Source organism: Strix aluco, chromosome 1 (assembly GCF_031877795.1).
Source record: "Strix aluco isolate bStrAlu1 chromosome 1, bStrAlu1.hap1, whole genome shotgun sequence".
NCBI lineage: Eukaryota > Metazoa > Chordata > Aves > Strigiformes > Strigidae > Strix > Strix aluco.
Genome location: NC_133931.1, coordinates 62028037 through 62055902, shown reverse-complemented (window position 1 = coordinate 62055902; position 27866 = coordinate 62028037). Strand labels below are relative to the sequence as shown.

The 27866-nt window shown below is 35.5% G+C and overlaps 1 protein-coding gene across 1 annotated transcript in view; it reads left to right on the top strand.

Moving 5' to 3' along the window:
• RTTN (rotatin) overlaps positions 1-27175 on the top strand; it is an 88471-nt gene extending 61296 nt beyond the window's left edge. The window contains exons 35-49 of the mRNA XM_074822842.1: positions 1420-1531; positions 2277-2475; positions 3534-3624; positions 4673-4826; positions 4981-5118; positions 5935-6146; positions 10207-10312; positions 13775-13869; positions 18013-18090; positions 19520-19646; positions 21427-21623; positions 23482-23749; positions 24922-25025; positions 25364-25433; positions 26705-27175. Coding sequence (XP_074678943.1) covers positions 1420-1531; positions 2277-2475; positions 3534-3624; positions 4673-4826; positions 4981-5118; positions 5935-6146; positions 10207-10312; positions 13775-13869; positions 18013-18090; positions 19520-19646; positions 21427-21623; positions 23482-23749; positions 24922-25025; positions 25364-25433; positions 26705-26787 — 2034 coding nt within the window. The 3' untranslated portion in view covers positions 26788-27175. The remainder of the gene's footprint in view (positions 1-1419; positions 1532-2276; positions 2476-3533; positions 3625-4672; positions 4827-4980; positions 5119-5934; positions 6147-10206; positions 10313-13774; positions 13870-18012; positions 18091-19519; positions 19647-21426; positions 21624-23481; positions 23750-24921; positions 25026-25363; positions 25434-26704) is intronic.
• The last annotated feature ends 691 nt before the right edge of the window (positions 27176-27866 follow it).

Below are 27866 nucleotides of genomic sequence, written 5' to 3'. Positions count from 1 at the left end.
GATTCAAGACTGTAGGATGGATAGTAGTGGGAGAACAGAGGAAAATAGGGAAAAGAAGGGAGTTACATCATGGAGGTGGCAACCTTTAGCTCATACAGGGACAGAGGTCTGAAGTAAAGATATGCTGATAGAAGCCTAACGATATTTCAAAATGATGGGGGCGGGAGGTGGGGTTAAACTTTCTAGGAGATGAGAAAATACTAAGTAGAGTTCCTGTAGCTCAGAATGCTGCTGAGTAGATCGAAGCCAAACCTGGAAAGCAGTGACCTAATGACAAGGATACAACAGCTAGGAAGGGAGTAATCTGTGATTTCCTTACCTTCACCCTTTTTGTCAATTAAATCACTTTTGACTTTTCCTTAGGTAACAAAATATTCTAACTGATATTCTAATAAAAATTTAAAAAAGAAACCTTTGAAATATTTCACTCTTCCTTAGAAAGTTCACTATGAAGAAAAGTCTAATAACGTCCTCCTTCAAGCTGAGACTGTGTTGGGGTTTCACTGGATTCCCCAGTATTCTGTATTCATTACATTTTCTTCAAGAGTGTCACTATACAGTGTATCTGATGTGAATTGTCCATCTAGAAAACAAAAAACAGGAGTGAAAAAGTGACCTGACGTGGGAGATACTTATCCCATACTCTGAAATGGGTCACAGGTCTTGTCATGTCACAAAAGCATATTATTAAGCTGGAGACTCTAGATCTTCTGATCTCACGCTTGTGGTTTTAAACACAGTAGCAAGAGCATTAAGAACTTTTCATAGTGTGCAAAATTAATAATATGATAGATAATGTAGAATGGGTAGGAGGAGCATGGCAGTATGACAGTAAAATTATCTACTGTCATGTAAATATCTCATCTTCACTATGAAATTAATACATACAAGGATCACAGGACTAAGGTTGAGAGAAGTATCCAGAGTTGGAAAGACTCTGGAACATCAACTTTAGTTGATGACTAATACGCTTGTGATATTTTTATCTGAGCGTGTCCTGGTACAAATGGACAAGCACTGATGTTCTCAGCAGAGCAAAAAGGCCATGAAAAATCTGAGTTTAAATGCTTCAGTAATGCCTTTATCTTTGTCCAAACATAGATTGAGTCAATTATATGGATGAAAAAGAGGGATGAAGAAGAGGAATTTCCAGTAACATGGGCATTGATCAGTTTTTAACTGAAATGTTTCAGGCTGTTCATATTGCACATCTTTCAATAGTTTCAATTATTGAATGTTTATAAAATATATATATATACACACACACATATTGTGAACAAAATTTAATCACATTTGCTGGCTTTAGTGGGTTGTTTCCCCCTGCCCCCCCCCCCCCTCCCCCCTCCCCCAGCAAAATCTAAATAGAACTCTGCTTTATAAAAGCTGGAATCAACTGATTTCCTTTTTATGGCTTTCTAGGTTCTGTCTGCATCACCATCACTGGGGAGTGTTACTGAGCTTCGGGCAACAGTCCCAACAAATTCAACCAGTTTTATTCCTGAAACTGTAGTTGATCGGCTTAAGGCACAAGGTAAGTCAAAGTCTGAGTTTGTGTACATAATGACGAATATGTTGTATTAGCCTGCCCATATTCCAGTATTTGTACATGCATATAAAGCTTGCCTATTGCTGGAACAATCATCATTGATGCTTCAAGTGGTTGTTTTAGAAGACAAACATGAAACACTTCCTTTAAAATGAAGTGAAATACATTTGGCAGAAGTAAGTAAAAATGGTTGATATGGCTTGAAATGTAACTCAAGACTTAGGTTCTACTCTGGGCATCCAGTCACCCTTTCAAAACAATCAATTTTGGTAAAGCTGTCATCTACATTCATGTACACACATACGCACACAGAGATGTATATATAATTCACTTTATATGTAGAAAGATAAAAATGTATATAATGTAAAAAATGTATTAAATGATGTATGTAGAGAGCACTGTGTACAAATATAAAATATTCTTCTGTTAAGGAAAGAAGTGAAAATGTATATTTTTCCAGATTTACTGTTTATCTTTAACAATTATTAGTGCCTTGAGAAAGAACATTTTATATCAGAGCTATTTTAAATTATGCTTTTCCTGTATCTGATTTCCTGGGTTTTTTTTTTGTTTTTCTCTTGTTCCAGAATATACTGTTTTAAATGCAGAGGTAACTTAGATATTTTATTGGGAAAAAAAAAAAAAAAAAAGGCAATTTGTTTTATGTAACTGCGTTAATCTTTTGTGGGTTGTTTTTTGTTGTTGTTGTTTTTTATTAAACACATTCTAGGTCAAAGTGATACAACCACAACAGAATCTCCAAGTCAACATGATTCTCCCATGTCTGCTGCTCTGTCTAAACAGCGTGCTGTAGTCACACCTGCCCTTTTGTCAGCTGTTTGCAGCCTTCTGCGCAACCTGCTGGTTGTCACACCAAAAGATACTGGAATTGCTCTTCAACAAGCACATTTGCTAACAGCTCTCAGCAGGTATGAGATCAATAACTGCTGAACAAGGTGTGGCAAACAAGGTGAAAAGTTTGAAATGAGATCTACCAGTGTTTCTTACCAAAACTGTTAAATACATACACCATTAAATACATACAACTGTTAAATACTTCTTGCTTCTGAAGTGTTGAAAAATGTCTTTTTTAAAAAATTCAATCAACAAAAGAAAAGAATTTGGATTATTTCTTTTTTTTACAGAAAAGGTAGTCACTGGTGATTCTATTTGTGGTGCCTGTCTTCTACAGGACTGCTGTGTTGCTCTGGTAATGTTTTAGGTTTTTGATAGATGGCCATTTAGTCATCTTTTTGGAGTGGTAATTTTTTTAAGGTTTTTTTTTTTTTTTCTTAGAGCACTACATGATATAGTCAGGTATTCAGAATAGCAGATCATTTCAGTTCATTTTTTGATTTTCTTCTTTGAATTGTATGCAATATTTTGAAGATGAGCCAAGGACTGTCACAGTAAAAGAGAGTAAATAATGCTTGCCAGTTTTGTGAAAGTATTGAATAATAGACCCTAGTGATTTGTTTCTTTTTTAAAGAAGGAACCACTTCAAAATAGTTTCTAGATTGTATTCCATGTTTCCACTTGCATTGTAACAAATTCTTTCATCTGTAGAAAGTGTTTGGAAGTCCTGAAGTGAAGCATGAAAATTAGTTCAGTTTTTTGTAAGGTTTTCAAGAGCTTTTGTAGTTCTCTTCATACTGCAATTAATGAAAAAACCACCCTTGTTTGAATACAGCTTATATTATTACAGAGCTGTTTATTCTTCTACAGGAAAGAAAATAAGCAATCTAATATAAACAAACAATTTTTACCAGTGCACTAACAGCCATTGGAATTCATGTCTAACTATTTTGAAAAAACTTCTTGCTACTTATAGTTGCCATTGCACTAGACCTACTGCTAAACCCCACTATGTAAAGGAAGCGCTTCATAATTTATTTTTATTCTGTTTATTTAAAATGTTCTCTTCTATGGAATGTTGAATTAGTAGAATGTTTAATTATTTATTTCTAACCAATTTATTTTATTTTAGTCTTGTAAGTGCTAATCTGGTTGAGAAATGTATCTTGGAACTGAAAGCTCCATTTGGTCATCCATGTCATATAGAACACGTAAAAGCTCAGGTTAGAGAAGCATTTATTACTTTCTAATTTTTTTAAATTATGAATTAATTATGGTTGTATAATCTATATTCATTAACATAGTCCAGACATACTGCTATAGTCTACATTCATGTGAATTTCTGTGCTTTTGACAAGGTTTAAGAGAAAATAAACCGTGTTATATTCAACACAGAACAATTAATTTCTATGTTGGACCTATACCTAGAACCATCAAACTGAAAACCAGCTGTGTTTTAAAAGTACAAATTGAGTTTTACAGTCACAGAAGTCATGTAATAGAATTTTTTTGTATGGTATTGAAGTATGAGCCAGATGCAGTTACTGACACATTTCATGTTTATTTTCCGCAACAAACCTGTCTGCTTTGTTTTGTCTCCAATCCTGCAGACACTTATATAGTTCTCAACTAATTTTGATGTATGCAAAGCCTATAGGATTACTGCCAATAGAACTACTTTTTGTCTGAAGTTTAGCTCTGTATATATATGACATATAGAACAAACTATATTCATGGCACACCACCATTTTAAAACTTCTGCTGCTCTGCATTCAGATTTATTTTGAAGAAAGATTCCCAGATTATTAAGAAATGTTTCTGCAGAAATCTTGTGAGAATAAGTAAATAAATAGGTCAGGAATAGTTTTTTTCCTAAAGTTTCAAATTGATTTTCTGTTTTCAGGAAATACACATATGAATATTATGATGTTCAGTATTAACGACCAGTTTTATGTTTTTCTTTGTGCGCTTCCAGAGAATATGATGCTGTACAGACAATAAGAGTCATGACGTTCTCACAAGGAAGTTTATTCTTTGTCACTAGAAAATTGATTTCACACATGTGGTTCTGGACTAGGAATTCTGTTTCATCTTCTACAGTAAAAATTAGGAGAACAATTTTTAATTTATATCCCATTATTTCTTTTAAGTGGTGTATATTAATTCAAAATGTTATGATCAGTTGATATAATATGAGTACTTAAATAAGAAAAAATATGGAAGGTACAAATATATGGCTTTATTTCATAACTTTAAAAAAATATTTAACAGGTGTTATTGCTACTTCAATACCTGTCATCTATGTCCCAGCTTCTGAAATCATGTTTATTGGTGGACTCTCAGCTTGTAATCCAGGATGAACTGTTGAAACCTCTCTTGGGAAATAGCTTCACGATTCTCGCCATTCGTTCCAAAGATGGGTTAGGTAATGAAGTCCTTTGTTTCCAGTATAGTCAGACAGAGGCAGGTCTTCATTTACATACCACCTTCATTTAAATTGACAGTTGATGTCAGGCTTAGCTATTCAGGTTTGTGCACGTGTGTAAATGGTTTGACTTTTTCCTATATTATCTTTGCAGATACCGAGATAATATCTGTACTTCATGAAACATGGGTAGACTTTTTCAACCTTCTAGCTACTTTATTGTGGAAGAGTGGCCAAATATCTTTTCCATCTGTGACAGAAGCCCTTGCAAATCATTGTACAGCAATAATTGGTAATAACTATTTCTGGATGGGTTTTAACCTAGCAACTAATAAAATAAACAAGCAGAAAAGAGGGGCATTCTTGTTTAGATTCTGTTAAGTAATTAGCAATGGCATATCCAGAATGAAAACCAAATGTGTCCAGAGCTTGACTGACTTTTTCTCTTAACTGAATTTTTATAACTCTTTCTTGTATTATTGGACTAACTTTTGAACTGTCAGATAAATTCACAAGTTTTGTTTGAATTTTGTTTGTTTGAATTTTGTTTGTATGAATTCAAGATTATTATACAGGGTTTTGTTTGTTTGTTTTTTAATTATTCCTTCATTAGTTACTTGCCTAGTCAGGGCTCTAGGTCACCAAGATTCTCTGACATGTTTCAATACTGAATTAAGAGTGTAGTCCATTCAAGCTTGTGATTTCAGCCAGGTGCATGTTAAGTCATCTGGTGGATCCAAATCCAATTGCCCATAAAGCAGCTGATGGGTACTGTTGGTATGATAATATAAGCTGTTGAGTAAAGTGAGGAGAGTTCAGAAAATTGTGAAACAAATGAGCAATTTAGCAAATGGAAGTTGCTTTTCTGTTTTATAGTCAAATTAATACAGACCAATTATTTCATTCAGACCTATATAACTCAAACTTTTCTTTCTTAGATTTTTAAAGACTTATCAAATGCATAGAATTTGTAGTATTCCTTGTGCAGTGCACAGATATAACTGCTTCTTGGCTCACACACCTTGATAAGTCTTTCTGAGTTCCGAAGCACTTAAGCTTTATTCAGAATGAAATATAAAAAATTTTATGTTTCTGTTTAATCTTTCAGATAGCATTTGTGATTGTATTCACCTGTCAACCACATTTCCTGCTTTATGTATGGCTAGTTTACAGTTCCTCTCTGTCCTTTTGAATGAGGAAGGAAGAAGACAGCTCCAAGATAAACAGAGTATATGTCAGAATCCAACTATTAGCTTTCTTCTGGATCATGCTGAAGGATGCCAGGCATCAGTAACTCATCTTACTGCATTAATTATTCAGGTATTTAAAATTTGACAATGTGATTGCTGGGTGTATTTTTGCATTTTTGTATTTTGTTAAAAAAATACTGTAGTTACCTAATGAAAAATCATTTCCAGTTATGAACCAGGACATATTTAATTTGAGGCATCTATTGCACTCATTTTTGAAGTTCATGTTCAGCTGGAACAGTTGCAAAGAAGCAACTTCTAGGAAGTACCTTGCAAGGCAATTATACTGCAACAGCATAGTATGAAATCTTATGTAGAGAAGATGATACATACATAGAATATGTTTCACCAAATACTGATAATGCTTTTTTTTCTGCTTTTCCAAACTTGTAATGAGATTTTTAAGGTTCAAGACATACTAATCCTCTTTGTAAATGGCAGCATTGTTGCTCTTAACAGCTGCCTTTGTAAAAATTGTGAACCAAAATGAATCATTAAACCTTCTAGTTCATTCCCTGATAGTGTAAGATAAGTGTGGTTGTATTTAAGGAGCATATGTTAATGTATTTTCCAAGCTAGTTTTGAATTGGTCAGGTAGCATATTTTCACTAATTCTTTTAGGAACTTGTTGACTGACATATATTGGAGACAAGATGTTTTTTATCTAGATACTTATTATGAATGTTCTGTCTTGCTTAATTTATACTTTTATATACTGTCCTAGATGATTCTTTTACCTCCTTTATATTTACATCCTTTACTTTTTATTTACAGACTGTTAAAATATCTTCCATTACTTAGTAATAAGCAAAGTTATATGTGAAATTTGTGTCTAATTTATTTTCCCTCAAAAATTGGTTCTTATATCTATATACTCATTGTCCTCCTTACTATGTGCAGTTTGTCACTGTAACAATAATAGTGATCTATGATTAGAAGTGTAGTGTTTGTCTGAAAGACACATTTCATATAATGTAGCTTATGATTTATGATGTTCTGGAGTCAGTGTCTTGTAATTATTTTTTTATAAGAATCGTATAATTTAATGCATAGAGATTTCCTGTGAGGACATGATTTTAGAGAGTCTGAAAGCAAAACAGGAGCACTTAACTGAAATCCCATAATTTGCTAAATATCGTGTTAGGTTTTTGTATTTAATGCTTATGTATATGCCTAAAACTGAAATCCTTGGCTCTGGCAGAAAAAATGCTGTTGCACGAAAGTATGTCAAAGACATCTTGTGTTGTAAGTCACAGTGCTCTATTTTTGTATAGGTATACATTGTTGCTCACCAATCTTTGCTTTGCCACCAAAAAGTGGTGACTCTTATGGTGACAGCAGAAAAAGTATACAGTGAAGAATTAACTGCAGCCAGGCCAATAAAAGTCCATCAGACACCATGACATAGTTTGAGTATTGTAAGAGATACCATCTTTTAACTTGCTCTTTAACTGTTCAGAGCTGTAGGTGGACATTGCATTTTGTTCATAAAAGAGCTCAAAAGATAACCTGTGCTGTCTGGGGCTTTATAATACGTGAAAGGGATATACCCAAAAAAGTATTACAGAATTAGGAAAGAAACAGCTTGCTTTTTAGAGTGAAGTACATATATTTATTTACTTCCCTTCCCCCCACGGTGGTCATTGAGAGGTAGTTGCAAGAGGAGCCCATAGTATGTAAGGTAAGCTATTAAAAAACAAACCAAAAACAACCCAAAAGATTTAAATATGATCTTTCTTCAAGACAACCACTGAAGCAAGTAATTGACTAACATGGAAAAGGCTGTGAGAGAGAATTTTGAAACAATCAGGCATCTCCAGTAATCATCCTATCCCATAAAACCTACAGAATAGATGATACGCAATGGCAAATGGTAAATTAGGACCCAGTCTGCAGGTGGGAATATTAACAGACCAGGTCCTAAATTAGTGTGCATTATTGCATACAACCAATTTAGTAAATGCACATGCTGACTTTAACAGGTTTTGGTGCTTTTGTGTACATAAACTTTAAACCTTGTATGTGTGTTTTCAAGATCAGAAGTAAAAGTAATAAGGAAACCATAATCCATACATAAAGCCTTAAATTTAGGCTCTACCTTCTTTTATCTAAATATAAAATTTACAATAATTTAGAAAAACTGTGATCTCCCCTTTAACTAACCGTAGGTGCAGACTAACATAGCTAGATCTGCTGTGGATTTATGGGAGATATTAAATTTATTATATAACATAATTTCAAAAAAGGATTAAGTGTCCATTCTTGTTTTAATACTTTAATACTAGTAGTTTAAAACTATAGAATCTGCTGGCAGAAGGCATTATAAATTTACAGAGTTATTTTTTTCCTTCAACTAGTAGTTAATCATCAATTCTTAATTACTGAAGTGTTCCCTATGATTGTCATAAACTTTCTTTTTTATTATAAACTGCAATTCTTGATTGCAGAGTAAGGAAAAAATGCATAAAGGAGCATGATTCAAAAAAGAATGGAATTTTGCTGGTTTTTAAGATAAAATTTAGAAAACAGATGAAATTAAAACTTAAAAAAAAGATATAAATATAGGACAACTCACCTTAATGATTTAACCAGTTCTAATGAGCCACATAATACTTCATTAGAAGAAAATACCAGGAGATTGGCAAGGAAATATGGTTTTTATTACTAAAATATTTCTAACTACCAAAAAAATATAAACAGCTAGCAATTTAATAGGGCAAAAGCCTTTGAGTGGATAAATCACAAAATCTACATTTTAGGTTACGCAAGATTGAAGGTACTCAACATTTTGGTTTTTCCTGGCTTGTGTAAATTAGCATCAAGTTTAAACTTTAAGCTTTTTATATTTTTAACTACTCAAACTCTTTAATTCAAATTAATTTGAAAAGAAACCACCACCTATCAGTACAGAAAAATAGTTAATTTACTTAGAACATTCTTGTGTTGCTGACAGCTTTGAGATTTCACTTGAGATCTAATAAAACCGGTTGTAGTCTAAATGAGAAATTTTTTCTGTTAGCTATGAACGCAGAACCCAGTCCATGCTTTGGTGCTTTAATGTGGTGTCAGTTGTCCTTTATCAATGAGGTGGGATTTTTTCAAGTTATTACCCTACTAGTCTTCATCCCTTGACCTTTTCAGTCCTAGTTACACTGTACACTTCAATAAATGATAACCCTAGAGCATACGCTCATATTTTATTGCATATTAAAATTTGAAAAATTTGTTTTCTAATTACTAGCTAGAGGACTAAAGCAAATAAAAAGTGATGTACATAGAATTGTAAACTCAGTGAGGTCCTATGGTTAGGTACTCATGAGATGTCTGCCTGAAGTATTGTTTTTCTTAAAATGCTGGTTTTTTTTTCTAACTTTAAAAAACGTTTTTCTTTAACTATGATCCAGCAACAGTTTTTATTTTACTATATTATGCTGATTACAATGCATACTATTTTCCATTATATTGGATGTCAATATTGGAATGATCTTTTAGGGAAAATTGCTAGATGGTCAAAATTCTCTACTGGATAATATATAAAGCACAGACAGCTCTTCGTCTTTCAACTGTCTTGTTATATGACTCCAAATAAATATTCCTTTGAAAGCACAGAGATTGTATTTATGTTATTAGAAATATGGTGACGCTCACAAAGGCCTTGCAAAAGTAAGACAAACTACCATTTTTCTCTGGTTGGAAGAGTATCTAAAAAAAAAAATTATCCACTTGTCAATGATATTTTTATTCTAAAGAATTTCACTGATATTTAATGTCTCTTCTTCATCATTATGTTGAAGGAAAGTGAGATTGCGCTAAAGGCAGGTCAGTGAATTGTCTGTGATAGGAAGCCTGAATATTAGAAAAGGTCTGGAATGCCAGGGCTGGGAATTTAGGCTTTAGGAAGGTAGAATGTTAAGAGTAAGAGGAGTGGGCTTAGGACCAAAAAAATGATTTATTTTTTTTTAACATTTTAATTAGAAAAAATAGTGAAAAACTTCAATGAACTCTGATAGGAATATAGTGATGAATCATCCAAATGAAAATAGAGACTATGACAACATATTTATGGATATGAATACTACTTTTAGTATGGTTACTTTTTCATTTCTGTAATGAAATTGCATTATTTGTAGGTCTGTGAAAGAAAATCTTCAAAGGATGTGCTGAAAGAAGTTGCTACAAATGCACTGCTGTCTCTGTTAGCTGTCAGTAAAAATGCCCAGAAATGTGCTTTGGAAGGTGAGCATTTCAAAATGTATGTTAAATGATTTATGAATCAAATACTTTTGGGTTTTTTAATGTATTTTTTAAATCATAATGTGTTTTCTCAAAACAAAAGACCTAGTTTTCAGTGGCATTTTTTGCAGATCTTTACAGAGAAAATTTATTAATAATTACATTTTTCAGCTACAGATAAAATACCATGTTGTAGCCAGTCTAAAAATTTCTGGTGAAATCACAGCTCTGTGTTAGAGTGAGAAGAGACCTGTAAGCTTTTACTGCTAGTGGCATATTCATTCGAAACTGGAGATTTTTGCACTGGCAGTATCTTCCATTTCTTGTTTCATGCTATGCCAATACAGGTTTGTAAGTGAAAGTGTGCCCTGTGTTCTCAGTTCTGCCTGTACCTAGACAAGAACAGACTTCTTTTTCTCAGCTTTGTTCTTTCCTGCCTCTTTGTTTCTTTCTTCCCATTTTACAGTTTAAGTAGGACCTTCTCCCCTTGAAATGCAACATCTTCCATGCTTGAGGTTTTTACTTTACAGCAGTAAAACAAATGTAAAGAACTTCTAATCAAAGGCTTTTTGTGCCCACTAGAACACAGAGGAGACTGGTTAATTTGCATTTCTCATGTATCATGCATTTAAGAACTGCTGATCAGCCCAAGTGCACTTTGTCTTGGGTGCTTTCTCATTACTTGCATCTATCCATTGATTTGTTCAGTCCTTTAAATCTACATTACAATGAACTAGATAGCCTAGATGGTTCTGATTAATGTCTAATCCCAATAGTGGCAGAAAACTCCAAACTTCAAATTTTATACTGTATACCTACTGTTCTTTCCCAGCGTATTGGTAGTCTACTCAGCCCTTGCTTCAGTTAGGGTTGTTCTTCTGTTGTTGACCCACTAGATCATCTAAGACCTGACTTCCTCTGAAGGCACCACCAACGCATGAAGTGCGGTCACGTTCTGTGCTAGAGCTGCCTTCAAGTCATCCTTGCTGTAATGCAACGCAAATTTTAGAGTTCTGGGGTTCAAAACAATGTTCTGAAGATCTCTGTAGCTCTAACATCACCTGTTCAGCTCTTAAGGACTACTTTTTAAGATACCTGTAAAGGAACAACCCCTTATAGCAGTACAGGCTGACTGGGATGCTGAAAAGGACCTTGAGGTCTTGCTAGGCAGCAGGCGGAATGTGAGAAGACTAATAGCATCTTGGGCTGTATGAACAGGAACACAGCCAGTAGATTGAGGGGAAAGGATTACTTTTCTTCTATTTAGCACTTGTTAGACCGAATCTAGAATAATGCATGCAGTTTTGGCTCAGTACAAGAAAGACATCAACAAACTGGAGCAAGTTCAGCAGAGAGACAAGGTGGTTGTGTCCACCTGTCCTTGGAGGAGAGGTTGAGGGAACTGGCCATGTTCACCCTGGAGAAAAGGTTTTGGAGAGACCTGATAGCATCCTTCTCCTACCTATGAGATTTTGAAGATAACAGAACCAGGTTTTTCACAGCAGTACATGGTGTAGGAGGATGAGAGAGAATGGGCATAAATTGAAACATGAGTGTCAGACTGTGCGTAAAGAAACATTTCCCCTTTGAAGGCAGTCAAGCAGTGGCTAGACATATTGTGCAGTCTCTATTTTCAAGACCCAACTGGATAAGACTAGAGGTAAGTCTTGTCTGCTCTTACAGCTGACTCTGCTTTGAGCAGGAGGTTGGACTATATAACCTCTGGAGGCCATCTCTTCCAACTTGAATTATCCCATGAGCCTATGATCATAGAATAGTTTGGGTTGGAGGGGTCCTTTAAAGGTCATCTAGTCCAACCTGCCCGCAATAAGCAGGGACATCTTCAACTCGATCAGGTTGCTCAGAGCCCTGTTCAACCTGACCCTGAATGATTCCAGGGATGGGGTATCTACTACCTCTCTGGGCAACCTGTTCTAGTGTTTTATCACCCTCATTGTAAAAAATTCTTCCTTCTATCTAGGCTAAATCTACTCTCTTGTAGTTTAAAAACATTGCCCCTTGTCCTGTTGCAACAGGCCCTGATAAAAAGTTTGTCCCCATCTTTCTTATAACCCCTCTAAGTATTCAAAGGCTGCAATAAAGGTGCCTTCTCTTCTCCAGACTGAACAACCCCAACTCTCTCAGCCTTTGTTTATAGGATAGCTGTTCCATCCCCATGATCATCTTCATGGCCCTCTGGACCTGCTTCAACAGGGTCATGTCTTTCCAGTGCTAAGGGGTCTAGAGCTGGATGCAGTACTGCAGGTGGGGTCTCAGCTGAGCAGAGCAGAGGGGGAGAATCGCCTCCCTTGACCTATTGGCCACGCTTCTCTTGATGCAGCCAAGGATACAGTTGGCCTTATGGGCTGTGAGTGCACATTGCTGGCTCATGTCCAGCTTTTCATCCACCAGTACCCCCAAGTCCTTCTTGGCAGGGCTGCTCTGAATGCCTTCATCCCCCAGCCTGTATTGATACCAGGGGTTCTCTGATCCATGTGCAGGACCTTGCACTTGGCCTTGTTGAACCTCATGACATTCGCACTGGCCCACTCTTCAAGCTTGTCCGGGTTCCTCTGGATGCCATCCCTTCCCTCCAGCATGTCAACCACACCACACAGGTTGGCATCATCAGCAAACTTGCTGAGGGTGCACTCAGTTCCACTGTCCATGTCACTGATGAAGATACTAAACAGTACTGGTCCCTGTACGGACCCCTGAGGGACACCACTTGTCACCGATCTCCATCTAGATATTGAGCCATTGACCATTAACCTCTGGATGCCACTATCCAACCAATTTCTCATCCACCGAACAGTCCACCCATCAAATCCATATCTCTCCAATTTAGTGAGAAGGATGTTGTGGGGGACTGTGTCAAGGGCATTGCAGAAGTTCAGATAGACAGCATCTTTAGCTCTTCCCTTGTCCATCGATGTAGTCACTCCATGATTTTGTAATAAATTAAAGACTCTAGATTGCAAAAAAAGAGCCTAACTCAACATTTTGCTTTCCTTTGTCTCACATCAGATGCAGCACATCTGCTGCTGTTAGGGAAGTGTTGGGTAAGATAAATACATGCCCTAACTTCTTGAAGCTTCAGTCTTCTAGGCAGCATTGTTGAAGATACCCTTAAGAGTTCTGAGCTCTCTCCTAAATCATCTTCCTCTCCCCATCTTATCAGTCTTTCCTTTGGGCGTTCGTCTCACAGGATTCTGTTGCAAGAGGACTCAAATGTATTCTTGTTTCTCAAGATCATTCAACTAGATGCACTCCATCTCAGAGACTGTTAGTTAGTTCCTGATATCAAGAAGATAACAATATATTATAGTCACAGAATTTGGACCTTAAATCTCAGTCCAGGAGTGTAACAGTAATCAAGACCATTGAAAGACAGGTATTTTATGTTTCATAAAATATTTTTGATTGTGAATGAACTTCTAAATGTTGCTATTTTCTGTCTTCCAGTTGACCTGATAGACAGCCATATAGAAAACATGAAACATATTCATGCACAGCTGAATTTGGATTCCCTAAAGCCTGGGAAAGCACAAAAAAAAAAGGTAACTATAAAACCCAAAAGACTGATATGATAAGGCACTTCCCAGCTCTATTTTTTTTGTTTGTTTTTTTTTGTTTTGTTTTGTTTTTTTTCTTGGGGCTGATACTCTTGGTATCTGTCACGGGTGAGACAGAGTAAATGACAACTTGGATACTGGGGCTTCTTTAAGATTCAGTGGTTTTACAACTTTTACCAACTTGATTATCTCACACTCTCCCCCACCCAGAGTTATGTTCATTAGGTTTCAACTTTCTTTTCCGACATGGAGATGACTGCCGGTTCAGGGAAGTCAGGCCAAAATCACATTGGTTCATGCTTTGCAGCTGCTCAGTTACCAATCTTGGGTGTTACTGACCAAAGCTCCTGGCCATGCACTGGTGTTTGTCTCCATGCATCTTTCTGGTCTTCAGGATCTTCTCCCATTTGCAGGATTGTTCCTCCAGCCAGGATCTTCACATTCTTCTTTTTGGGCCCATTTCTTTCAGGGACCATTTCTTTTCAGGAATCCTTCTTTTCACCACCAGCTTTTTTCTCCAGAACTCTAAGCTCCTGTTTACCTAATCTAAATAATCTATGTGTGAAGTACAACACATGATTAGCCTCTGAATTAGTGGTTCTGTCTCATGTCTTTTCATTAATTGGAGGATTCAGGACTTCCCTGTGTTGAGTTTGTGTGTATGGCAGGGCTTTTTAGTAGTGGGGGAGGGCGCTACAGTGGTGGCCCCCTGTGAGAAGCTTCTTGAAGCTCCCTTGGCTCCAAGTCAGACCCGCTTCTGGCCAAGGCTGAGCCAGTTAGTGACAGTGGCTGGGCCTCTGTGATAACATATTTAAGAAGGGGAACCTGGGAGGAGGAGTGCAAGTTGTGAGGGGGATATCTATGCAAACACTGAGGTCAGTGGAAGAAAGGAGGAGGAAGCGGGGGAGGTCCTTCAGTGCAGAGACTCCCCTGTACCCCATGGTGAGACGGCAGGGCCTCTCCCCTGCTGCCTATGGGAGGTCCACGGTGGAGCAGATATCTGCCTGCAGCCTGTGGAGGACCCCACACTGGAGCAGGTGGCTGCACCCAAAGAAGGCCGGGACTATGTGGGAAGAAGCCCCTGCTGTTGTACTTCAGTGCTGGGAGGACTGCAAAACGTGTGTGATGGATCCACGCCGGAGCAGCTCAGGAACGGCTACGGCTCATGGACAGTATTCAGCGTTAGAGAAAGTTCGTGGAGGACTGTCTTCTGTGAGAGCTCAGTTGTGCTCAGTGCTGATCAGTTGTCCTCTGAACCCAAACGATGTCACCCACTTTTAGTCCAGTTATCAGAATTAGTAACTAGCCCATTCTGGTTGAAGCCAGCAACTAGCAGTCTTCTGACTGAGAGTTCAAAAGTTCAGTTTCAGACATTCACACATACAAACATATGTTCATCCATTTGCCACCTGTCGGTGCTCGCAATTTATGATATTTATTCAGCCTACAACAATATCAGTGTACTGTATTATTTTCAAACATAGTTGGACTTTCAGCCTTGGCTTCATGGTCCTATCCAATCCAGCTAATTTTTCCCATCTCGTTTCCACAATAATAATTTTTCTGTTTCTCAGGTTTTCTTTCTCAGTGTCTTTCAAGCAGTGCTAGCCATTTTGTTTTTGTCTGTTCCTGTACCAGTCAATCTCCCTCCCACCCCAAAACCAGTTCCAGTCTGCTTGCGCATGTAAGTCATACTTTTTTATTCTCTAGCTTCTTGTATTATCTGGCTTCCAATTCTAATTCTTTTTGTGTCCTCTTGCAAACTTCATTTGGACTTCACAGTCTCTTGTTATCAGACTCAGTTGTCCCTGGCTTTAACTTCTTGTCAGAGTTTTTTTTTTTACCTCATACTTGTGATCCTTTCACTGTCTGTACTCCTGGTTTCTTCTCTCCATTCATAATTTATTTGTTTAGCCTTTTTTTTTAACTTCCCTTCCAGTTGTTCCAGACTCACATCACCCAGCTCTTCCTTACCACATCTGGACATAGATTACTTCTTACCATCATACAACAGTTTCATAAGATTTTTGTTGCATTCTGCTTGTTTTCTACCACTTTCATCTAAGAGAATTATTAAAATACAGACAATAACCTCTGCTGTCAAGTTTGATATCTTGTCTACACCCACATAAAGCAGGCATTGCAGAAAGCATCTTCCTGCAGGATATTTCTGCATGTTTGAACACAACAGCGTTTTTCTCTCAGCCATTGGCACAAGCAGACATTAGCCTTGATTTGTGAGAGTGTGGAACTGTGTTTTATAACAGTGAGCTCTTAAAAGAATTTCAGTTTCACCCTGACATTTGAAGGCTAGAGTATTTTTTCTTGAGATCTCCTAAACACATTTATTATCATTTCTTCAAGGGGTGGAGGCTGAAAGGTGTCCTGCACTGGATATGTCAAGTAAGGCTGAAGTCAGCTAGTTCTTTATGTTTCTTGGGTTGAGAAGGGGAAAGCTGGGAATATTTGCTCCTCTGCTGAATATAGAAGGAATTTAGAATTTCACAGAAATTGAAGGAAAGGAGCCTCTGAGAAAGGTCAGAAAGACTGTTTATGTTTAATCAAGAATTCTTTGAAAGAGATTTGCAAAAGACTTTGTGGCAGATTTCCCTGCTGAGCTGGGACTGTAAGTTGCTACATTATATGTGAGCCTGCTCTTCATCATATGTGGTATATAACAACAAGCAATCTAGTTTCACATGAGGGAAACTGAGATATTGCTCTCATAGTCAGATTTAACCGATCGTTCACAAAACTGCCCCTCAGCCCACTTTGGGGTGCAGGTCTCAAAGTGAAGCTATCAGAGCTTGTTTTCTTTTTCTTTTCTTTTAACTGTTGGGAAAAATGTTTGATCTAGCTTCATTCTCAGGTAACTGAAGTATTTTACCTGATATTCCTTTTCTTTCACAATAATTAGTGTGATGGTAACCAAGGGCATGAAAAGTATTTACAAATAGCCAAGCTTTCAAAAAAACCCCCTCTAGATAGGATCTTAGTAAAAATCAAGATATTCTAAAATAAATAAATTCAAACAGTGCCATCAACACAATTCAAAACTTTTTCAACCTCCTAGAGGTTAACACATTAAGTATAAGTTGTAGCTTGTGGCATTTTATAGGATTTAGAGCTAATTATTTTTATTAAATAGATTAATACATATGGAAGTTCTTGAAGGAACATCTTAGAGTTAGCATTTATTTAGCTAAAAATGAAAGAAACCAGTCATAAAATGCATTTGTATGTTTCTTTTTCACCTAGTACACCTGAATTTCATTAACTTTTTAAAGACAAACTTTTACTTCATCTCTAAATGTCATCAACTGTACATGATTTTATAAGCACACATTGTTGCTTCACTTTGTCTGAGATTAAGCATGAATGCTATTTTACATTTTTCTTCCTTTATGCTTGATAAAACAGAAATAGTCTCCTGTGGTGAACAAGCTTATTGGAATTTGATCATCTTTCAGAAGTGGTTTAGTATGTCAGCCTTTTAGAAGTTAGGTCAGCCATCATTAGCCTTTTAGTGTTACAGCACCATCGTGAAAATAGATCTTTTTTTTACCTGTATGTTTGAATCTCAGTATAGTACCTCACTGTCCAAAGGTCTGTATTTGTAGTATTCTTATCAGGCTGGAAACTATTTCTGTCATTAAGGATAGAGAACTAAGACACTGGGAATATAAGGATGTATTGCTCTGAGCAAATGTAGAGATCTGCAAGACAGAGCTAGTTTATCCTTGTTTTTATTCAAGGAAGAAAAATAGGTGCTTCTAGGGAGTGACTCATTTGACTTGTTTAGATGTCTGCTTTAGGATGGAATAGATACCCAGAAAGTGTTCCCACCCATTCTTCTCTACTTGTAAGAGAAATGGAGCTCTGCGTTACAGATCTCTGCATTTGGCCAGATCAGTGCTCCTAGAAATAGTATTTGTGGGTTATAGAGAGGTGAGGATGACTCCAAGTAACTTGTCATAAAGGTCTTTAGTATATGTGTTTAAAGCTAGCTGAGATGAATCCTACCTGAGGAGGTAGGATCCTGCCTCTCCTTTGAAAATTTCTCTCCTCCTTGTACAAAATTCATTCTGGTCTGATGTTGATGATCTTCAAATATTTTTCTCTGAATAGGAGGATAACCTTATCAAGCAATTAAGATGTTCTATGCAGCTCCTCAGAAACTGCCTCTTTCAAAATGAAGAATGCAAAGTAAGTATTTTTACACTGAAATAATGTGAGCACATTCAGTTAGTGATTTTTTTTTTTCTACTTCAAAGTTATTTTCAAGCTGGCTAAATTTAAGCTTCATATTAATGGCAAGAAATACTTCAAATTTCATTATTATTCCCACCTCCTAAGAATATTTCATACATGCGTTAGGAACATAATGTTCATATTGAAACATCATTTCCCAAAGCTTTCAGATGGCTATCATCCTTTATGCCCACTTCTGCTTTGCTTCAATCAATCATTTCAATTTTCAAAGCATATAATGTGAAAAATGGATGTGGAGAAAACTTGGGACCACAAGAAAGGCTCATAGGAGATACATTTCACGTCTTGGAAAGTAGTTTCCTCTCCTTATTCCTCTCTCCTTTTTTCCTTTCCCTTTCTGAAGGACAAAAAAAAATCCAACCCAAAACCAGAAAAGAAACCCTAAATAATAATTTGCCATTTACTTTTCTTTGAGTTAAATGACACTAATCCTGCAAGGCAAAATTTTGTTTTATATTGATTTTTTTTTCATCATTTTTCTTACTTAGAATCTTGTTTTGAATTTCTTTTCACCTTTTTCATCTTTTTCTCTGTGCTTCTCAATTTCTTTTCTACTTCAGTTCTTCTGCCTACCTGTTTTTTCCATGGGGAAAATACTACATTCCTGTTTTTCATTCTGTGCTGTATTCTTTCTTTCTGATCACTACTCTTCCTCTTTCTTACTGCTGACACCTTTCACACATTTATTTCCACTTTCTGTTTCACAGTTTAATTTGTCTTGGCATTATGATAGTTTTAGCAAATGCACTGGTGCAACTACAAAGTTTCCAGACCTTCCAGAAGTACCCCTATTGAGAGCATGTGTTAGCATCCTTTTTGTATACAGAACACCATAATGTAAATTGTGGGCCTTAATAGGCCATCTGGTTATCCCTAAGGTCCCCGTAACTTGGTTGTGCCATAATTTCAGATAAAATAATTGTGGAATATTTTTCTTGTTTTGATCAGGGGTCTGCAGCGACAATTGCTTGGAGGGGAGGAGGAAGTTGCTGTTGATAACTGAAGTTTTCTATGATTTGCTCTGTAGAACTACACTCTTCTATTTCTATGCTTTTTGAGTTCTAATAATTAGTTTAGTTGGAGTAGAATAAAACTTTAGAATAGAGAGCTCTTGAACAATCACAGTCGGAATGAATAAATCTTTTGTTTGCATGTCTTTCGGTAATTAAAACGTGCTGGTTTTGACTGAGGTAGAGTTAATTTCATTAGTGTTGAAGCGAGGGTGTCAATTCTATCTGTACAATCTTTTGAAGGAAACTAATGGGGCACAGTAAGATAAAAATATGCTTTTCTCACTATTTATACTTTATTTTCAAACTATTTAATATTATAGTAGTTTTAATTCTTCCTCCTGTTCTTATAGATGGCAGCACTCAAAGCTCATCTTGTTCCTGTTCTGCATTCACTGTGGCCATGGTTGTTAATAGATGACTCCTCAATGCAAATAGCTCTGCATTTGCTTTGTGTCTACACTGCAAATTATCCTGCAGGTATGAGAGTCACTCTATGATGTTAATACATCAAAATATTTAACCAGAATAATTAAGACAGAAAAGCATTTAATAGAGGGAAAAGAATGTTTATTACTACCATAAGAGCAGAGTATAAAAGCTCTAGTCCATCAAAGTCTGTCAAGAGTTTTGATTTTAATACATTTAAGACTTTTGTTCAGATCTTGTTTCAGTCTGTTGGATTTAGCAAGAGTACAATTGTATTAAAGCATTAAATAGTATTTAATTCAAACCATTATGTTTGAAGGTTATACTGGAAGTCCTGCCAAACTGAATAGTATAGTGTAGAAATACTACTCTAGAAATTCTCTCACAGAGAACAGTGTACCAGTACTTTATAATTTGCACTTCAGCCCTTATTGAGAACATGCTGCTTTTGAAATATTCAATAATCTAATTTAATTCTGTATTAAATTTCTTCCATTTATTTCTGCAGTGCGCTCAGTAGCTTGTATTTGTATATTTTTCATAAAGATTCTCTTCTTCATTTGAGGAAACTTTTTATTTCCATTGATGAGTAATTATCCCCACTACTAGAAGCCCGTTCTTTTTTCTGGTATGAATTTGCCTCATTCCATATCCTGGCTATTGACTCAGATAATTATTTGCTGGTGGCTTGAAGAGACGTGTAATTATCTGTTGATTTCTCCCTGTCAAGATACTGTAAAAGAGTTAGCATGGTTAAAATATATTAACTGAACAGTCTCCTAGCTTTTTTACCCTCTTTTTAAGTTAATGTATCCAGACCTTAAATGAGCTTACAATGCTTTTCTTTCTGTAAAGACACTTTTAGCACGGTCTGAAGAAAGGACAAATATGTGTTAGTCAACCACAGGATATAGAATTAAAATGTAATGTCCTGTGATGTACTGGAAATCAAGCTGAAGTTCTGATGGTCTTTCTTTTTTCTTAACTCTGAGTGACTCTAGGCTGCATTTTTATTTTCTTTGCTAATAAGATTTTTGATTAATCGTATTTTTTCTTTCTGTTCAGAATAGTTGGCTTATGAGGTGACCCAAACTTACCTACTCTGAACTGGTTAACCACTTCCCCTTAGTGTAGTCAGGCAAAGAAATGCATGTAGATGTTTGTAACAGTTAAAAACTGTCTCATTTTTAATTACTTTTGCCATGTAAGAAGTTAACTGTTGTTACAAATGGCAGATGCCACTAAATAAGAAGGTACGTGTGCATATCTGTGCACAAACATCATGTTGGTAACTTAGTTGTTCCCTGACGCTGTATTAATTTGAGCTTGTAGGATAGGATTTTGCATGCTGCTGTGGTACAAGGTAATGACAGATGCAGACAGTGCTTTTATTTCTCAGAAAAATATTTTAAGAAACTTATTAAACCTTTCAGATATAGAGACTTCTTTTTCTGAACCAGTTTGAGTGCCTTCAGATTCTGATACCAAATAATTGTATAATGCCTTAGATATAGTGTTCCAGTTTTTAAGGAGACTTTCTGAGACAGAGCAATGACTTCTCTTTGACAGCAGAATCGCCTCTTAGATTCTAGAACAATAGAACAGTAGACACCTATTCCAGTAAACTGCCACATTCAGGCATGTTTCTGTTCGAAATATGTCCCATTGACTTCACTGTAGTTCAAAGAAAAAAACCAAACAACAATCATTTCAAAAGTCATGTCTCAATCTTTGAGCTGTTAGACTGCTCTTTCTATAGATTTTTCTTTTTTTTTTTTTTTTTTAATGTGTATGTGCATTTCTCATATGATAAACATTTAATTTCTTTAAGGTTGTGCTTCACTCTGTTGGGCCAGTGGACAACTATCACTTCCATCTGCACGAAGTGCAGCTGGCAGTTCATTAATGCATAACATCTTGAAATTGGCTTCCCAAGTGTCAAACGATAACAGCCCAGTTCAGCAGGTGGTCTTTTGTCTTCTTTCTAACCTTGCTCTGTCTCATGACTGTAAAGGCATTATTCAGAAGGTAAGTAAATAATAATCTTGATTTTAGCAATGTGATGGATGCACTTTCTTTTTTAACTAAACCCTTATATTTCATCGTGGAACGTCCTGTGATCATATAGAGATGCTTTTGTGGGAATCAAAACCGTTGCATGTTCTCAGTTAGTTGTCTTACTGTTCCCTGAGTACAGCATGTAATTCAGTCATCTTAATAGTCTGGACTGGACAGAAACAGCATATGGAACTACAATTTTTGCTAGAGCTTTTTATAAACTTTCAGTTTCAGTGGGGGGTAAAGTTTTCAATATCCATATATATTGACAGCAATCACTAGCAGAACAAACTGCATGTGAGTAAACAAGAAATTAAATGCTGTATAAATCATTAGGTATACTCTGTGAAACAATCTTTATAAAAATTATAGTTTTAGGGAAGATGTTCTACATGTCAGTAATTGGCTGTTGGGTAGAAATCTATTCTTATTATATAAAAGTTAAGTACTGTGTTTTCCCTTTTCAATTTGTATATTGAATGATTCTTAGTCTATTTTATCAAATGTTCTTTGAAAAATCTGTTTCTTTTAAATTTAACTTTGATCATTTAAATAAATTGAACACAAGAAGTCAAACCATGTAGAAAATCAACGGTAGTGGTGACATGATAAAACTAGCTGGCACAACAGAAATTATAAAAAGTGTTTGTTTTTAGCATCCTTTATAGTAGTTTAATAGCTACAACAGTTTCTTTCAATCTGCACTAACAATGTTCTGTGCTTGGACCTAATTAACTGTTAGAAAAGGCAGGGGGAAATATGATCTTTTTGTGGTGCTAAATATGTAAAATCTGGTCATACAGTTACCAAATTGCTGATACTCAAACTTTTTTATAGAAACGAATTGTTTGAGATCTTTTCTATGGTAGCTGTTCCATTCTGTGAATTGTTTTGATTTTTGCTGTCTTCAGGGTTTCACTCTAGCGTGATAGTACTTAGTCTTCATTCTCTGTCCTGAGCTCTGCTTTCATAATGCTGAATTACTAATTCCATCCCTGAAAATTAAATTACCAATATTCATGTGAAGAAAACTACAATGAGTTTATATGCTGGATTATTTGCTTTTGACCAGATGCCTGTATGTGTTGTCGAGGATCAGTGAGGCTGGGAATATTTTGTCAATGAGTTTTTTCATCATAGGAATGTTAGAACATCTCCCTTTTGCAAAAGGGGAATAGATTTTTCACCTGCTCAGAATCTCCTTAAAGTGGAGGCAAACCCTGAGATTAGGAAGCAGTAGTGTGTGTCATATCAAAACACCTTTTTTTTTTTTTTTTCTTCAAAGCTTGCGAAAACCAAGGACACTACTCTGGCTGTCAGTGAAGTGTGGGGTGGTACTATATAGATCCTTGAGTCCCTTCCAACTCGAGATCTTTTGTGATTCTGTGATACCTTTAACATTTGCTAATAATGCAAGTGATAATAAATAAGGAATCATGAATACGTTAAGTAGTGCATTGATTCAGTTAACTTGTTTCTAGCTTATTTTGGGGCAGAAACGCTAAGTGCAAAGCAAAAAGCTTATGTTGTGGTGGAATTAGCCTTTAAAGAAATACATCGTGTTAGGTCAACTTTTGTGTATCTACACTGTATAAATTATTACAGAAGAAAATGTATTTTAACATATTAACTTTTTAACCAAGGTGTAGATTCTTTTTCATATGTAATTCTTTCAAAAATCCTTGACTAATAATGGGTTCCCTGAAATATGTAAATGAAACATTAGTACTAGTTTTTTGGTTCAAGTATGCAGATTGGAAGGTCAAACAGCAGTGAACAAACCATGGAATACTATAAATTCTAACATCCTTTTTCTTCCTTCTGACAGAGTAACTTCCTGCAGAACTTTTTGTCTCTTTCATTACCAAAAGGAAGTCATAAAAATCCTGGTAATGTGTCTACTCTTTGGCTAAAGCTGCTACTGAACATATCTTTTGGAGAAGATGGACAGCAGATGATCATGAAGATAAATGGGTTTTTAGACCAGATCGTGGAAATGTGTAAATACAAACACAAGAGCAGCCAACATCTAGCACTTCTTATTCTACATAACATATGTTTTAGTCCAACTAATAAACCAAAGATATTAGCTAATGGTAAGTGTCTAAAGGGTATACAAGCTATTATACTCTGAGAATATTGTCTTTAATAATACTGTATTTTCACTGCAATTTCGGTTACTGACCAAGAACTCAATATTGTAATTTAGAAAATCATTTTTACAAAAATTATTTTTGTAGAAGTAATTATAGAACATATATTTTGGCAGAAAAGCAATTAAAATAATATATAGCAAAAGGAAATAAATAGTTTAAAAAAATCAAGATTTATTGTGACACTGATCATTTGAAGGATTTTTGCAGTTTTCTCAAACAGCTCGTTTTTTGGGAGGGTTGAAGGATTCTTTGTGTCAGTTTGAAATAACTGAAGTTCTTATCTTTCGGTTGGACAAAACCTTATTAGCTCCTGCAAGTCATGGATGTTGAGACAAACTATTTTGTGTTCTGTCATGTGCAGAAAACATTTATGATAATGATAAAGTTATGATTATGACATATATATTTAATATTACAACATTCACAGAACTTTTTTTCAGTTGTTTGTAAAAGGCATGTTTCTTTCCCCCATTTAATTGTAGAGAGAATGCTCCTGTCTGTTACAAGTTCTCAGCAGGTCTTCCATAGTGTCCATGCTTTTCATTTTTTCCAAAGATGCTGATTTGCTGCCTTAATTAAGCATACATTATTCGGTTACATAATCTGTGAATTTTTATTATGAAGTGAACAAACAAACTTGAAGAGTCTGGCTTCAGAGCAAGGGTAGGAAATTAAGGCACCTACAGTCGGGTGGAAAACATTTCTCATTGGTTACAAATCACCTACATAATAAATACTAAGGAAAATAGAAACATCTTAATTTCCATCCTGAGGTGGCTCTAATTGTGGCTACTGGGAGTTATAAAACAGTTTCATGGCTTACTCAGTCCCTGTGTATAGCTGGTGGCTGTACATAACATGCATGTTTTATTACTGATGGCTTAATTTTTTAGCATTGCTTGGTTTTGTTTTCTTTCAGTGTAGTCTGCCAATTTTGTGAGCATATTTTAATTTAATTAATCTGATAATAAAGTTTCGGTAATTCCTCTGCCATACCAATGCTTCTCGTAGAAACAAGTATACTCCAAGCATCAGAATACTGAGGTGTGTAAATATATTTGTGTGCTTTTGATGATATTTTCTAGATGTGTTGGGTTTTTTGTTCTCATTAGATAAAGCGATTGCAGTACTGTCTGCCTGTTTGGAAAGTGACAGTCATGCTGTTCAGAGAATAGGAGCAGCTTCGCTTTGGGCTTTGCTTCACAACTATCAGAAGGTTAGTATTTGAGTAATACTTGAAAAAATTATAATGTTACTTTTATTATGCTGTAAACAATACAGTAACCTTTAAATAAATAAAAATAAAGTTTACAGTAGCATTTGCATTTTATTATTTTAATCACATAGCTGCTCAGGCTAGGAGCAGCTTGCCCTCTGTGATTTGTGACTGCTTATATAAATGCAGTCTGTATGATGATACAGTCATATGCTAATTCTAAAATTCCTTCATCTCATGTTCTTCTGAATTATTGTCATTTTCTAAACTTTGCTGTTAAAGTGTGAATGTGTGGGGAAGAAAGTCAAGTAACTGTATTTTGTGTGTTTGTGCTACAGGCAAAAGTGACTTTGAAGAATCCATCAATAAGAAGAAGAATAGATGAGGCTTATTCTTTAGTGAAGAAAAGTAAGTCTTCTAACTAATGCCAATTCTGTATTATTTGTTTGAATAGCTTTTATACAATAGTTTGCTATCTTCAACTCAAGAGCATTCATTTTGAAAGATGTTCAAACACTGGTCTGTAGCTGGAGCTTCAGTAGCGAATAGTGGGTTTATTGGTGGTTAGTCACATCAAGGCTCTGATCTGCAAAAACATGCAAATGTCTTATTTTAAGCCAATGGGATTTCCTACTGATTTTAATTGCTCTATAGATGTACTCAAATATGTTTATCAATTGGGGGCTTATAGTGCCAAGTTCCCACAGTATTTTGCACAACAGAATTGCCACAAAATTTCTGCGTACATTGAACATTGTTTGTCAGTATCCTAATAAGGGCATGTATTTTTGCTAGAACATCTTGTGATAATTCATCCTGTGCTGTCACCCAAAGCCATTGATTTTGTCAGTATACTGTTGTTTCAAACTCATCCTTTATGAAGTCAATCATTAAACAAACCATAATGCAGCATTTCATATACTGAGAGTGTGTTAATAGATAATAGTTTGTATTGTTCTTTATAGCATTACTACGACTGACCAGAGACTTCTCAAAATATTATGTTGAATCAACGAGGTAGAAATATGCAGCTTTTACAGACTGCCACCTCATAATATTAATCCCCATTTATTTATGTACTGCATTAAAACATAAAGTCCTAGACTGAAATACTGATTTTTAATTCAATAAACATTTAAATATAAAAGTATTGAGTATGAAAGATTTTATACAACTGTAACTTACAGTTTACAGTCATGTGAAGTTGTCATCTGTATTTTCCTGCATTAAGGTGCTCAACTAGCCTACCCTAGTACAGCTTTGATCACTTTACAGTGATAATTGGGCTAGAATGGTAGAGTTCTGAGTGCAAGTGGGGGAATTTTTCAACATGGCAGTTGTTATTTTACGTTTCTTACTTTGTTCTACCCAAGGAGAAGTTTGGGAAGAACAAGGCATGACCTCAGTATAGCACAGCATAATTAAAAGGCAGTTTTCCCTTTTTTGTCATAACTAAGTGGGAGCTGGGAAAGCTGCAAGATTTAGCCTTTAAAAAAAAAAAAAAACCAAAAACAGACTTTGCAACATAAAGTATTTGTACTTGATTTGGTACTCATAGCATAGAGGTTAAGATCATTAAATAGCATGAATTCCAACAAGTGTTTGATTCAATCTTTGAAAAAGTAATTTTGCATTAAGAATCAACTAGAAATAAAAATCTTGGTTTTTCTTCCTTTTAGCTGCTCCACAGCCAGAAGAAAATGAACTACATGCCTACTATTTAAAATGCTTAGAGAATATAGTGCAGCTTCTTGATAGTTAATGATCATCAGATGACTTCTCATGTTGAAATTGGACAGCTTATTCAATGGGAGCCTGAAATTTAAAGAAAACCTTTCTAATTTACATATCTCTGGCAGCAGCATATATACTATGGAGGAAATTTATGAAGCCTTTGAGGAGGGAGTTCATCACTTTGAACCAAAGAAATTGCACTAAATGTGGTTCAAACTATTTGTACTGTAATTCCAATGGGAAATTATAATGATACTGCTATGTAAAGTATGTACACAGAAGAAGGAATGTACAGAGGAAAAGGATGTGAAAAATCAGTAATTTTCTTAAATTATGCATTGAAATTGTTACTGTAAAGTATTAGAATTACTGTTTTGGATTGGTCTTAATAAAGGTATTTTTAATTGAGATCATCATTTGTTGGTGGTGGATTGTAATTTGTAATGTTGCAAATGTGCACAGTGCATACATAGATTCAAGAACTGAAAATGTTGACAGTTGTGTTGTGTTATACCTATTGGGTATAGAACAGTAAGATGTGTGTTTTAGTTTTGAAGGAGTTCAAACTGCTGCATTTTTTTAAGATGCTGACAACTGAAAAAGACCTCTCAATTGCTGCTATTTACAGGTGACAGTTATGTTAACATAGCAGTTTATTCAGGATATGAGGTATGTACATCAGTTTTAGTTATGTTACAACATCGTGGAAAGTATTTGAGACACAATCTGTTGGTTTCCAGTTTATAAACACTTCAAATCTTTTCCTCGAGGAAAAAAACAGTTTGTTAACCAGGCCTATGTTTTCTTTGAACTGCTACTATGTAACTATTGTCACAAGTTTTTCAGTAGTCTTTACTAAATGAGTTTGAGAGATAAAATACATTGATGTGTGAGCACATGACAGTTTTACTGAATGTGCTTTTGAAATATCTAGCAGGATGTTTAGACTTCCCTCAACACATAAAGTTTTTGTTCTATGTCAGGGACAGATAAAAGTGAGCAAATAGAAAACAAAACTTGCGTATGTCTACTTGTAATTAGTCTTTTTTTCCTAACCAGGTGATGAAAGTATTTTCCACTAACAGGGGATTTTTTGTTTGTTTTGCG